At 44.4% G+C, this 13,145-nt stretch overlaps 1 protein-coding gene across 1 annotated transcript in view; it reads left to right on the top strand.

The window, feature by feature from the left end:
• Positions 1-13,145, top strand: part of NET1 (neuroepithelial cell transforming 1) — a 61,730-nt gene that overhangs the window by 19,094 nt on the left and 29,491 nt on the right. The window contains exons 2-3 of the mRNA XM_032687280.1: positions 8,500-8,566; positions 12,281-12,340. Coding sequence (XP_032543171.1) covers positions 8,500-8,566; positions 12,281-12,340 — 127 coding nt within the window. The remainder of the gene's footprint in view (positions 1-8,499; positions 8,567-12,280; positions 12,341-13,145) is intronic.

The raw sequence follows: 13,145 nt of genomic DNA, 5'->3' as shown, positions 1-13,145 counted from the left end.
GGGCAACTCCAAAGCTTTCCCTGCCCAGGCTGGTGTTTGCTCCCTTCCCAAGGAGAAGGCGATTCCCTTGGGACAGCCCTGCCCTGGCACATGTGGGGAGGAGAGGCTGCTCCTGGATTCCATGTATTCCATGGATGGAGGACTGGGAAGAGCTGGGGGATGCTCTGGGGCATCACTGGTGTGGAGAGATGGAGTGACAGGACAAGGGACAAGGGATACAAACTGAAAGAGGGGAGATTTCGGTTGGATATTGGGAAGAAGGATGGTGAGGCCCTGGAATATTTTCCCCACGGGGATTGTGGATGCCACATCCCTGGAAGTGTCCAAGGCCAGTTTGGAGCAACCTGGGATAGTGGGAGGCACTGGGAGTGGAACTGGATGATCCTCAAGGTCCCTTCCAACCCCTAATTCCATGATTTCCTGCTGCTGAGGCCGAGGGACACCAGCTCCATCCCGTGCCTTGTACTCCTGGAACACCACAGCTCCCGTCCAGGGGTGCTTGGCCATGGCCTGGAACTGCTCCAAACATCCCAGGATTTCTGTGCTTCCTCATCCAGGTTCTCTGGGCTGGTTCTGCTCCAAGAGTTCTCCCAGCAGGGCAGCTCCAGAGCTTTCCCTGCCCAGGCTGGTGTTTGCTCCCTCCGAGCTCGGCCAGCTCCGATGTTTGCAGAGTTATGTCATGGATTAACTCCCTGGAACAGCAAATAACCCTCCCCAGGGACTCCTGGCACTCGTGGCAGAGCTGCAGCCCTGCACTGGGAACACCAACATGGAACTCTGGGAAAGGGATTGGGCTGGGAAAAGTGGAGCCTCCACTGTGTCCTGCTGGAATGATCTTGTCCCGCTGGAATGATCTTGTCCCTCTGATGGGAGCTTGAAGGGTTCTTGTCCCACTAAAGGGATCTTGTCCCACTAAAGGGATCTTGTCCCACTGAAAGGATCTTGTCCTCCTAGAATGATCTTGTCCTACTGATAGGATCTCTTCCTACTGAAGGGATCTTGTTCTGCTGGAATGATCTTTTCCTACTGAGAGGATCTTGTCCCACTGAAGGGATCTTATCCCTCTGAAAGGATCTTGTCCCTCTGAAGGGATCTTGTCCCAGTGAAGGGATCTTGTCTTCCTGAAGGGATCTTGTCTTGCTGAAGGGATCTTGTCCTGCTGGAATGATCTTTTCCTACTGAAGGGATCTTGTCCCAGTGAAAAGATCTTGTCCCACTAAAAGAATCTTGTCCCACTGAAGGGATCTTCTCCTACTGAAAGGATCTTGTCCCACTGAAAGGATCTTGAAGGGATCTTGTCCAGCTGAAAGGATCTTCTCCCACTAAAGAGATCTTGTCCTACTGAAGGGATCTTCTCCCACTGAAAGGATGTTGTCCTACTGAAAGGATCTTGTGCCACTAAAAGGATCTTGTCCCACTGAAGGGGTTTTGTCCTGCTGGAATGATCTTTTCCTACTGAAAGGATCTTGTCCCACTGAAAGGATCTTATCCCACTGAAGGGATCTTATCCCACTGAAGGGATCTTGTCCCTCTGAAGGGATCTTATCCCACTGAAAGGATCTTGTCCCACTAAAAGAGATCTTGTCCCACTGAAGAGGTCTTGTCCTACTGAAAGGATCTTGTCCTGCTGGAATGATCTTTCCCTACTGATAGGATCTTGTCCCACTGAAGGGATCTTGTCTTCCTGGAATGATCTTTCCCTACTGATAGGATCTTGTCCCACTGAAGGGATCTTGTCCTCCTGGAATGATCTTTCCCTACTGATAGGATCTTTTCCTACTGAAGGGATCTGGTCCCACTGAAAGGATCTTGTCCCACTGAAAGGATCTTATCCCACTGAAAGGCTCTTCCCTTTCTCCTGCAGAAAGCCCTGCCAGCCTCAGCCACAGTGTCAGGGGGCTTGGGATTGCCCACTTTTGCCTTGGAGCTGGGGAGGGAAGTGTGGAGGCAACTGGAAGGAAGATGTTTGACTCCAGAGGGAAGTGTGTGGTGGGAAGATATCCCTGCAATCCTCCCCCAGAGCTGGATATTGCTGTGCTGGCAGTGCAGAGGCTGCTCCTGTGCAGCTCCCAAGGGTCAGGAGGGTGATTATTCCAGGATATCAGGGCCATGTTTAATCTCCTCAAGGCTTATCTGCCCCTGTCCAGTGCCTCTGATTGCAGCTCCACACAAAAGGCCTCTGATATTCCAGGCCCCCTGTGAGGAGCAAGCCCTTCAGGAATGGAAAAGCCACTTCTAAAACCACTTCCAGAACGTTCCTGCTCCGACTCCAACCTTCCCAGGGTGCTTCCTTTGACGAGCAGAGCTCGTTCCAAGAGCAAAGAACAAAATAATGGCAATTCCCGAGCGGCTGGAAAGCACGAGGAGCTCCCACTCCTGTCCCTGCTGCTTAATTCCATGGGTTTTCCTGCCTCTTGGAGAGCTGGGACCACTGGAATTCTTGGTTGCACCAGATTTTGCTGTTGCTGGAGCTTTCCAGGGATTTTGCTGTTGCTGCAGCTTTCCAGGGAGCAATCCCACCATTCCTTTGCTCCCTGGATAACTGGAACCGTGAGGATCCTTTGGGTTCAAGCAGCACCTTTTTCCTCCCCAATTTGAATTTTTATGTCCTGCTTTGAGCCATTCCAAATGTCCATCAAGAGATTCTTTTTTTTCCTTCCAAAAAGGCTTTTTTTTTTTTTTTTTCCCCCTCTGGAAAAAAGTTTCCCTGGAGAAGAAACTTTTCCAAGATAAGGAGCCCAGCCCTGAGTGCCCTCAAGCCAAGGTTTGTTTGCACAAACTCCTGGATATTGTTGGAGTTGGAAATATTAACTGGGAAAATCCAGTTTGTTGGGGTTTTTTTTTTCCCCTGCAGAAAAGCTTTAAATCCAAACTCAAAAAGCTCTTTGTGGGAGCTTTTCCACTCTTGTCATTCCAAACAGGAACTCACCTGTTTGGGGGGAAAAAAACTCCCTTTTAATCCATTCCTGTTCAATTCACTGTTTTGGTGAATTAATTTAACTGCTGCAAGTGGTTTATATTTTATATTTAAGAACGACTCGCTCTGCAAACACACACCAAAAATCATAAAAAAAAAAAAAAACAAACCAACAAGGAGAGGGTTGGAAGTCAGAGGGGAAGGAAACCTGGAATGGCTGCCCAGCCTGAAAAATGTACTTTGGAGCTTTTTTTAAAAAAAAAAAAGTGAAGGGAGCTGCCAGATCAAAGCATTTCTTGCACTTTCCTGGAAAAGTCATCAGAAACAAGGCCAAAAAAATAATAAAAAAAATAAAAGTAAGGTTCAGGCTGTGAGTGGTGCTGATTAGGCAGTGTGGATTTACAGGAAAAAGGGAATAAAAACGGTTCCAAGCACATCCATGGGAATTTGTTCTTGGGGAATGAAGCTCTCCTGGTTTCCACTGATGGGAAGCTGTTCCAACACACCCTTTTTTGGGGGTGTCTTTGTTGACCCCAAAAATCTTATTTATGGCTTTTTTTTCCCCCCCTCTTTCCTTAAAAAAAAAAAACCACAAAAAAATAAAAAATTTATCTGATGAAGACAAGCCCCAAAAAGATACTTAAGAAGAATTTGACAGAAACATTTGCTTTTTGAGGAATTGCTTTAAGATTAAACGTGGGATTTTTTTTTTTTTTTCCACCTTCCCAGCCAAAGGCTCCGTAGGATCCCGGGCTGTTTATCCAAGGAAAGGTGGGGAACAATGAGAGTTTCCTCAGCTCGGGTTTCGACCTGAAACAATTCCCCGCTCGCCTCTATCAATCCTTTATCTCCTAAATTACCCAAACTTCCTCTATTATTAAGATTATTGAGGCCACATCCCCTCCCTTGCTATGTGGCCCGACAGGTTTTGTGGCCAGCACTTCCCCCCTCTCCCTCTCTCTCTCTTTCCACATCGGGAGCCGCTTTTCCAAACTTTTCCAGCTGATCCCTGTTCCCTCTTTTAACCTTCCCTGCTTCATCTCTCCGTGACAAATCTCTGTTTGAACAGGCTCTGGAAAAGCTTTGACTCTTGGGAAGAAGCCTGGAACATTCATTCCTTGGAGCAAAAAAAAAAAAAAACAAAAACGGGAATGTTCGTTCTCAAAGTCGCCCCTTCCCGAGCTCGGGATTTTTTGGGATTTTTGGGGATTTTTTACTTTGCTGCAGCTTTTTTTTTTTTTTAAACCACCCCCCCAGGGATTATTTTTGGGGCCTCCACATAAATCCTTAATCACCTGGAAATATGAATCAGCCTAATTAACACTCGGGGCTTGATGAGATAAGGAGAGAGAGAGGCTGGAGCTGCTCATCCTGTCTCCAAGCAGGAGATTATCCTGGAGCCAGGGCTGCCAGGAAAGCTCTTTTTTTCAGGGAATATCTCTGGATGGAATATCTTGGAGCAGCTCTGCAGTAAACAGGGCAATTAATCCATCCAAGGGCAATTAATACACCAGCAGGACGCTTTCTTTGGCTCTCTCCAGGTTCCTGGGATGTTATTCCCGAGCTCCTTTCCATCCATCATCCTGTGTTTTGAGCGGTGCTCAGCCCTGCAGGGCCTCAACAGGCAGGGAAAAACTTCCAGGATTGCTCATCCCTGACCTTTCCCTGCCCCGTGCCCGCCCCTTGTGCCAGGGATGCCCATCCCAGAGTTCCTGAGTCAGCCCCGAGCGTGGAATGACACGTGGGAGTCCTGGAGGTGTCTCCAAGCGGAGATGTTACACTCCACGTGAGCAGCGGGTCTGCACCAGCACAGAAATGCCACAAATTAACATTTCAGAATCTGGATTGGATCCAGGGAGGAGAGAGAAAGATCAAGGGCAGAAATGAGTCCCAAAAAAACCACCAGCAGCACAAACCCCAGATTTCTCAAAGCAGAAATGTTGCATTTCGTGTGAGCGGGGGATCTGCACAAGCCCAGAAAATGCCACAAAGAAACATTTCAGAATCTGGATTGGATCCAAGGAGGAGAAAGATTTTGGTCCCAAGGTCAGAAGTGAATCCCAGAAAAAACACAACCAGCACAAAAAAATCAGATTTGTCCAAGCAGAGATGTTCCATTTGATGTGAGCAGGGGATCTGCACAAGCACAGAAAATGCCACAAATTAACATTTCAGAATCTGGATTGGATCCAAGGAGGAGAAAGATTTTGGTCCCAAGGTCAGAAATGAGTCCCAGAAAAAAACACCATTAGCACAAAAAAAAAAAGACTTCTCAAAGCAGAGATGTTACACTCCATGTGACCAGGTGGACATGATGAAAGAAAATGCCACAAATAAATATTTAGGAGTCTGGATTGGATCCAAGGAGGAGAAAGATTTTGGTTCCAAGGTCAGAAGTGAATCCCAGAAAAAACACAACCAGCACAAAAAACCAGATTTCTCCAAGCAGAGATGTTACACTTGATGTGAGCAGGGGATCTGCACCAGCACAGAAAATGCCACAAATAAACATTTAGGAATCTGGATTGGATCCAAGGAGGAGAGAGAAAGATTTTGGTCCCAAGGTCAGAAATGTGGCCCAAAAAACCACCAGCAGCACACAAAAAAAGACTTCTCAATACAGAAATGTTACACTCCATGTGACCAGGTGGACATGGACAGAAAATGCCACAAATAAATATTTAGGAATCTGGATCAGATCCAGGGAGGAGAAAGATTTTGGTTCCAAGGTCAGAAATGAATCCCAGAAAAAACACAACCAGCACAAAAAACCAGATTTCTCCAAGCAGAGATGTTACATTTGATGTGAGCAGGGGATCTGCACCAGCACAGAAAATGCCACAAATAAATATTTAGGAATCTGGATTGGATCCAAGGAGGAGAAAGATTTTGGTTCCAAGGTCAGAAGTGAATCCCAGAAAAAACACAACCAGCACAAAAAACCAGATTTCTCCAAGCAGAGATGTTCCATTTGATGTGAGCAGGGGATTTGCACCAGCACAGAAAATGCCACAAATTAACATTTTGGAATCTGGATTGGATCCAAGGAGGAGAGAGAAAGATTTTGGTCCCAAGGTCAGAAATGAGTCCCAGAAAAAAACACCAGCAGCACAAAAAAAAAAAAGACTTCTCAAAGCAGAGATGTTACACTCCATGTGACCAGGTGGACATGGAAAGAAAATGCCACAAATAAATATTTAGGAATCTGGATTGGATCCAAGGAGGAGAGAGAAAGAGTTTGATCCAAGGTCAGAAATGAGTCCCAGAAAAACCACAATTAGCACAAAAAATCAGATTTCTCCAAGCAGAGATGTTACATTTCATGTGAGCAGGGGATTTGCACCAGCCCAGAAAATGCCACAAATTAACATTTTGGAATCTGGATTGGATCCAAGGAGGAGAGAGAAAGATCAAGGGCAGAAATGAGTCCCAGAAAACCACCAGCAGCACAAAACCCAGACTTTTCAATGCAGAAATGTTAAGTTTAATGTGAGCAGGTGGACATGGACAAGCCCAGAAAATGCCACAAATAAACATTTAGGAACCTGGATTGGATCCAGGGAGGAGAGAGAAAGATTTTGGATCTCAGCTGCACGTGTTTGTCCTTGGAAAGGGAGGAGGATCACTCTGGGTGCTGTGGGATGTGGGAAGGAGCAGTTTGTGAGTTCTGCTTTGCCCTCTTCTCTTGTTTGACTCCTTTAGAGGACCATTGAAGAGGAAATCATGGAATTATGGAACAGATGGGACCTTAAATCCCATCCAGTGCCACCCCTGCCATGGGCAGGGACACCTCCCACTCTCCCAGGTTGCTCCAGCCTGGCCTTGGACACTCCCAGGGATCCAGGGGCAGCCACAGCTTCTCTGGGAAATCCATTCCAGCCCCTCCCCACCCTCCCAGCCAGGAAGTCCTTCCCAATATCCCACCCATCCCTACCCTCTGGCACTGGGAAGCCATTTTCCCCCTCAAGCACCCAAGTTTCCATGGTGGAATCTGAGCTGGAGAAATCCCTCTCCAACCTCGTGGAGAGCTGGAAAAACGGGAGCTGCCTGATTTTGGAACCTTAATCCCATCACCCTCCCCCATCCCTACGACTCCTTTCCCAGTGAATTCCTCTCCTCCACGATCCTTTCTCCTTTCCATGCCGGAGCAGTGGCTGGATAACCTGGATATGGATTCCTGGGAGTTTTCCTGGACAGTTTTCCAGCCTCATGGCGACTTCCAGGCCTCCCATTTGGCTGCTGCCGGTGTCGGGAATTCCAGAATTCCTGGAATCCAACAGTGCTCCTGCTTCCCAAACCATAAAGTCTGGGATTCCGAGGCTCCGTTCCGGCGGCTCCGTTTGCGGATCCGCTCGTTCCCTCTTTGCTTTTCTCCGGGAAGGTTCCATCCAACTCCGGAATTCTGGGATTGAGCAGCCAGGAGTTTTCTTCCTCGCGGGAAATATTTGAAATTTCCAAGAAATCCCACGCTCATTCCCAGATTTTTCTTCCTAAGCTGTTTGTGCTCTTCTAAATCCCATGGAATGTTCCCTTCCCAAGGTTTCTAGCAATCCATGGAATGATTATTTTTGTATTTTATAGTAAATTTAGATTTTATATTATTTTTATATTTTATTATTAATTTATATAATTTTTATTGCTATGTTATTTTATAGTATTTCATTTATTGTTTTGTATTTTATAATTTACTTTTATTACTTTTATTAATTAATTTATTGTTATAATTATAGTTATTACTTCTTATAGTTTTTTATTATCTTCTATTACTTTATATTATTTTGTATTTTATAGTAAATTTATAATTTATATTATTTTTATATTTCATATTATTTTTATATTTTATTATTAATTTATATCATTTTTATTGCTATGTTATTTTATAGTATTTAGTTTATTGGTTTGTATTTTATGATTTATTTTTATTATTTGTATTAATTAATTTATTATTATAATTATAGTTATTATTACTTCTTATAGTTTTTATTCTTTATATTATTTTATAGTCTATATTATTTCATATTTTATCTTATTTTTCATGTTTATTAATTTCTATTATTTTATTTAACTTCTTATTATTTTATTTTTATTGCTTCGTATTTTATTAATAATTTTTATTGCTTTAATTAATTTGTTTGAGATACTAATGTTATTTTTATTACTAAATTTTGTTTTTATTATTTAGTTATTATTTTATATTCTTTTTATTGGATTTACATTTTATTTCTAATTTTTATTGCTATTATTTTATTTCTATTATATATTTATATAACATATAAGTTTCTATAATTATAATAATGATATATAATATATAAGTTTATATGTAATAATTATATGTCATATATAAATTTATATATAAGTTATAACATTATATAACTTTGGAGGTCTTTCCACAGATCCCTTTACTGTAGAAAACCAGGATTTTCAATCCAACCCCTCCAGACTGGGAATCCTGCCCTTCCTTTTGCTTCCCCCTTCCCAAAATCTTTGCTCCAACATTCCCTGGGCTCTCCCAGGAAGGAGCTGCTGGGTTTGGAACCATCAAAACTGGGATTTATCCACCTCAATCCTTTTATTTCCCACAGGTACCCCCTGAGGAGAGGCAGCTCCTTCACATTCCTGACTCCAGGACCGCACTGGGATTTCACCCTGGTGAGTGGAACAGCTGGAAAAAAAGCAGGAATTCAGAGGGAAAAGTTCCTCTGTTGGAAAAGAAGGAAAATCCACCCATTCCTCCCCTCCCAACCAGGCTCTTCCTGAGCCTTCCCAGCTTTTCCAAAGGTGCTTTTTGCCCCCAGGGATTGAGGGCAGGTTGGATATCCTGGGGTTTTCCTTCCTAAATCCATATTTTCTGAGGTGGGAATGTCATGGGCAGGATGGAAAACACGGCGTAGGAATAAAGCGGGGTTTTTTTATTCCTAAAAATCCAAAACTCCCGGTTTTCTTTGGTGTGGAGAAGCTCCCTGGTGCTCTCCTCTCTCCATCCTTTGCCATCCAGCCTCTGGAGCTGGACCACTGGAATTCTGTTCAGAATTCCTGCTTCTTGGAGTCTGATCATCCAAGAGGTTTTATTGGTTTGAAGGATTCCATTGGTTTGAAGGATTCCAATGGTTTGAAGGATTCCATTGGTTTCAAACGATTCCATTGGTTTGAAGGATTCCATTGCTTTTCAGGATTCCATTGGTTTTGAAGGATTCCATTGGTTTTGAGAGATTACATTGGTTTGAAGAATTCCATTGGTTTGTAGGATTCCATGGGTTTTATGGATTCCATTGGTTTTGAGAGATTACATTGGTTTGAAGAATTCCATTGGTTTGTAGGATTCCATGGGTTTTATGGATTCCATTGGTTTTGAAGGATTCCTTTGGTTTTGAAGGATTCCATTGGTTTGAAGGATTCCATTGGGTTTGAGGATTCCATTGGTTTGAAGGATTCCATTGATTTTTAAGGATTCCATTGATTTTGAAAGATTCCATTGGTTTGTAGGATTCCATTGGTTTGAAGAATTCCATTTATTTTAAGGATTCCATTGGGTCGAAGAATTCCATTGGTAATGGAAGATTCCACTGTTTTGAAGGATTCCATTGGTTTGAAGAATTCCATTGTTTTTAAGGATTCCATTGATTTTGAAGAATTCCATTGGTTTTGAAAGATTCCATTGGTTTGAAGGATTCCATTGGTTTGAAGGATTCCATTGGTTTGAAGGATTCCACTGGGATGGTCCCTAAAAACCAGAATTTCCAGGCTTGGGGCAAAAAACCTTTAGTAGGAGAGAGGAAAACTGATTTATTGGAATTGTTTTCCCATGGAAAACCAGTATTTTCTTTAGGAAAACTGAATTATTGGAATTGGTTTCCAATGGAAAACCAGTATTTTCTCTGGGAAAACTGAATTATTGGAATTGTTTTCCAGTGGAAAATCAGTATTTCCTTTATGAAAACTGAATTATTGGAATTGTTTTCCAATGGAAAACCAGTATTTTCTTTAGGAGAGACAAAAAATGAATCATTGGAATTGTTTTCCAATGGAAACCCACCATTTTCTTTGGGAGAGAGGAAAACTGGATGATTGGAATTGTTTTCCAGTTGAACACCAGTATTTCCTTTAGGAAAACTTGATGATTGGAATTGTTTCCCAATGGAAAACCAGTATTTTCTTTAGGAAAACTGAATTATTGGAATTGTTTTCCAGTTGAACACCAGTATTTTCTCTAGGAAAATTGAATGATTGGAATTGTTTTCCAGTGGAAAACCTGTATTTAGGAAAACTGGATGATCGGAATTGTTTCCCAATGGAAAACCAGTATTTTCTTTAGGAAAACTGAATTATTGGAATTGTTTTCCAATTGAACACCAGTATTTTCTCTGGGAAAACTGACTTATTGGAATTGTTTTCCCATTGAACACCACTATTTTCTTTAGGAAAACTGGACAATTGGAATTGTTTTCCAATGGAAAACGAGTATTTGCTTTAAAAAAATTCCTTTCCTGGCGCTTTGATCCGAACCCTCGAAACGCTCCCGGGATTGTTTGGGCATTCCTAAAAATAAACCCCCACAATATTTCCATTTCCCCTCCCCATTTTAGCATCTCTATTTTTTTAGGCTTCTCCCTCACCCAAACCTAAATCTTCTCCTTCGACAACTTCCCGAGAAATCCCTTTTTTTGGGATTCTGGGAGAAGGGGAAAGGATCAAAACCTCCGATGGGGAAACCGTGAGGAAACGGCGCCGGGGCTTCCAAACCACGGATCGGAGCCGTCTGGAGGAGCCTTTTTTCTTGGAATGTGCTGCTGGCACAGGCTGGGAATGACACAGCTGGCTCCAGAGGGAAATATCCAAGTTTTTTTGGAACAAAATTCTATCGGGCAAAGGAGGTTTTATTGCCCAAAGTCTCGCCGGTTTAAAAACAAAGCTCTGGCTTTGCTCTCGTGTCTGGCTTCGGGAAAGATGTTCCAGAGGGGAAATCTGGGAAATATCCCGCTCCAGGAGGAGCCAGGAAAGCCAAAAAAAAAGCCCTGCTGCTGTCTGGGGTTTTACTGCCAGTTTTCTTCACTTAAATAGATTTAAATATCGTGGAATCTTGGAATCAGAAAGGTTGGGAAGGACCTCTGAGATCATCCAGCCCAACCCTTGATCCAACCCCGCCGTGGTTCCCAGCCCATGGCACTGATGCCACATCCAGTCTGTCCTTAAACACCTCCAGGGATGGAGAATCCCCCACTTCCCTGGGCAGCCCATTCCAATGGTTGAGCACCCTCTCTGCAAAGAAATTCTTCCTAATGTCCAACCTAAACCTCCCCTGGCACAGCTGAAGACTGAGCCCTCTTGTCTTGCTGATGGTTGCCTGGGAAAAGAGACCAACCCCCCCCGGCTCCCCCCTCCTGTCAGGGAGTTGCAGAGAGTGAGGAGGTCTCCCCTGAGCCTCCTCCTCTCCAGGCTGAGCCCCCCCAGCTCCCTCAGCCTCTCCTCCCAGCACTTGTGCTCCAGTCCCTTCCCCAGCCTCGCTGCTCTTCTCTGCCCCTGCTCCAGCCCCTCCAGGGCCTTGCTGAGCTCAGGGCCCAGAGCTGGACACAGCACTCCAGGGGTGGCCTCCCCAGCGCCCAGCCCAGGGGCACAAGCCCTGCCCTGCTCCTGCTGCCACACTCTTCCTCAGCCAGCCCAGCAGCCATTGGCCCTCTTGCCCCCCTGGCCACACTCGGGCTCCTCTTCAGCTCCCTGCCCAGCCCAACTCCCAGCTCCCTTCCTGCCTGGCTGCTCTCACGGAATCCCACAATCAACCGAGTTGGAAGGGTCCTCCAAGATCATCCAGCCCAACCCTTGATCCACCACTGCCATGGTTCCCAGACCATGGCACTGATCTAATTAGGAATTAGATAATTAGGAAAAAATACTGTGAAGGTAAAGCTTGCCCAGAGAAGCTGTGGCTGCCCCTGGATCCCTGGAAGTGTCCAAGGCCAGGCTGGAGCAACCTGGGATAGTGGGAGGTGTTGGACATGGAACTGGATGGGCTTTAATGTCCCTTCCCACCCAAACCATTCCAGGATTCCACGATTTTATGTCCCTAAATGAACTCTAATCACTTCCCACTGGCTTTTGCTGCATTCTGTGCTGCTCCTGATTTTTCCTGCTTTTGATTCCCCCACAACCACAATTCCAGGGCCGCAGAGGACCCAACTTCCAATTTGGAGGAATCGGGGCGGCGAACCTCCCAAAGCAGCACAAACACCCTTTGCCTTTGGCTTTAACTTTTAATTTTTTGGAGTTATCCCAGGCAGTTAAAGGTGTAAATGAAGGAAACCTCTCCGAACTGCTGGATCAAAGATCAGAATCGTGTCCCTCAACACAGCCCTGGTCTCTCTCTTGCAGAAGAGGAAGCGCCGCGAGAAGGACGATGACGTGGTGAGCCTGAGCAGCCTGGACTTCAAGGTAACCCAACGTGCTTTCAGATGTTTAAAACGTCAACTCAACAACTCTGCCGACTCCTCTGGGTGAGGAACATCATCCTGCCCGTGTTTGCTTTGCCCCAGCCCCGCTTTAGGGCCCTGCCCAGCTGTGTTTGCTCTGGGGAACCAGCTCAGGATCTTCCCCCGCGCTGGTTTAACCAGTTAAACGGCTTTTTTTTCACCTTAAAACTCCTTAATTTAAGGTGAAATAAACGTGTGGGACCCCCCTGCTCGGCAAGAACAGGAACTCCTTTGAGCACCGGGGAGTAAAACCGTGCAAAGCCTCTGCAAATATCACTTTTGGTTGAAAACAAGCCCGACTGGCTGGGTGCTAAACCGGGCTTAAAGCCGGGATTAAAGGGATTGACAGACCTATTGAAATGGAAAACCAGTGTTTTCTTCAGGAAAACTGGAGGATTGGAATTGGTTTCCGACGGAAAACCGGTGTTTTCTTTAGGAGAGGCCAAAAAAAATGGATCATTGGAATTTTTTTTTCTAGTTCAAAACCAGTATTTTCTTTAAGAGAGACAAAAAAGTGGATGATTGGAATTGTTTTCCAATGGACAACCTGTATTTTCTCTAGGAAAACTGAATTATTGAGATTGTTTTCCAATGGAAAACCAGTATTTAGGAAAACTGGATGATTGGAATCGTTTTCCAATGGACAACCTGTATTTTCTCTGGGAAAACTGAATTATTGAGATTGTTTTCCAATGGAAAACCAGTATTTAGGAAAACTGGATGATTGGAATCGTTTTCCAATGGAAACCCAGTATTTTCTCTAGGAA

The sequence above is a fragment of the Chiroxiphia lanceolata genome, chromosome 5 (genome assembly GCF_009829145.1).
Source record: "Chiroxiphia lanceolata isolate bChiLan1 chromosome 5, bChiLan1.pri, whole genome shotgun sequence".
Classification (NCBI taxonomy): Eukaryota; Metazoa; Chordata; class Aves; order Passeriformes; family Pipridae; genus Chiroxiphia; species Chiroxiphia lanceolata.
This window is presented reverse-complemented; position numbering and strand designations above follow the sequence as displayed.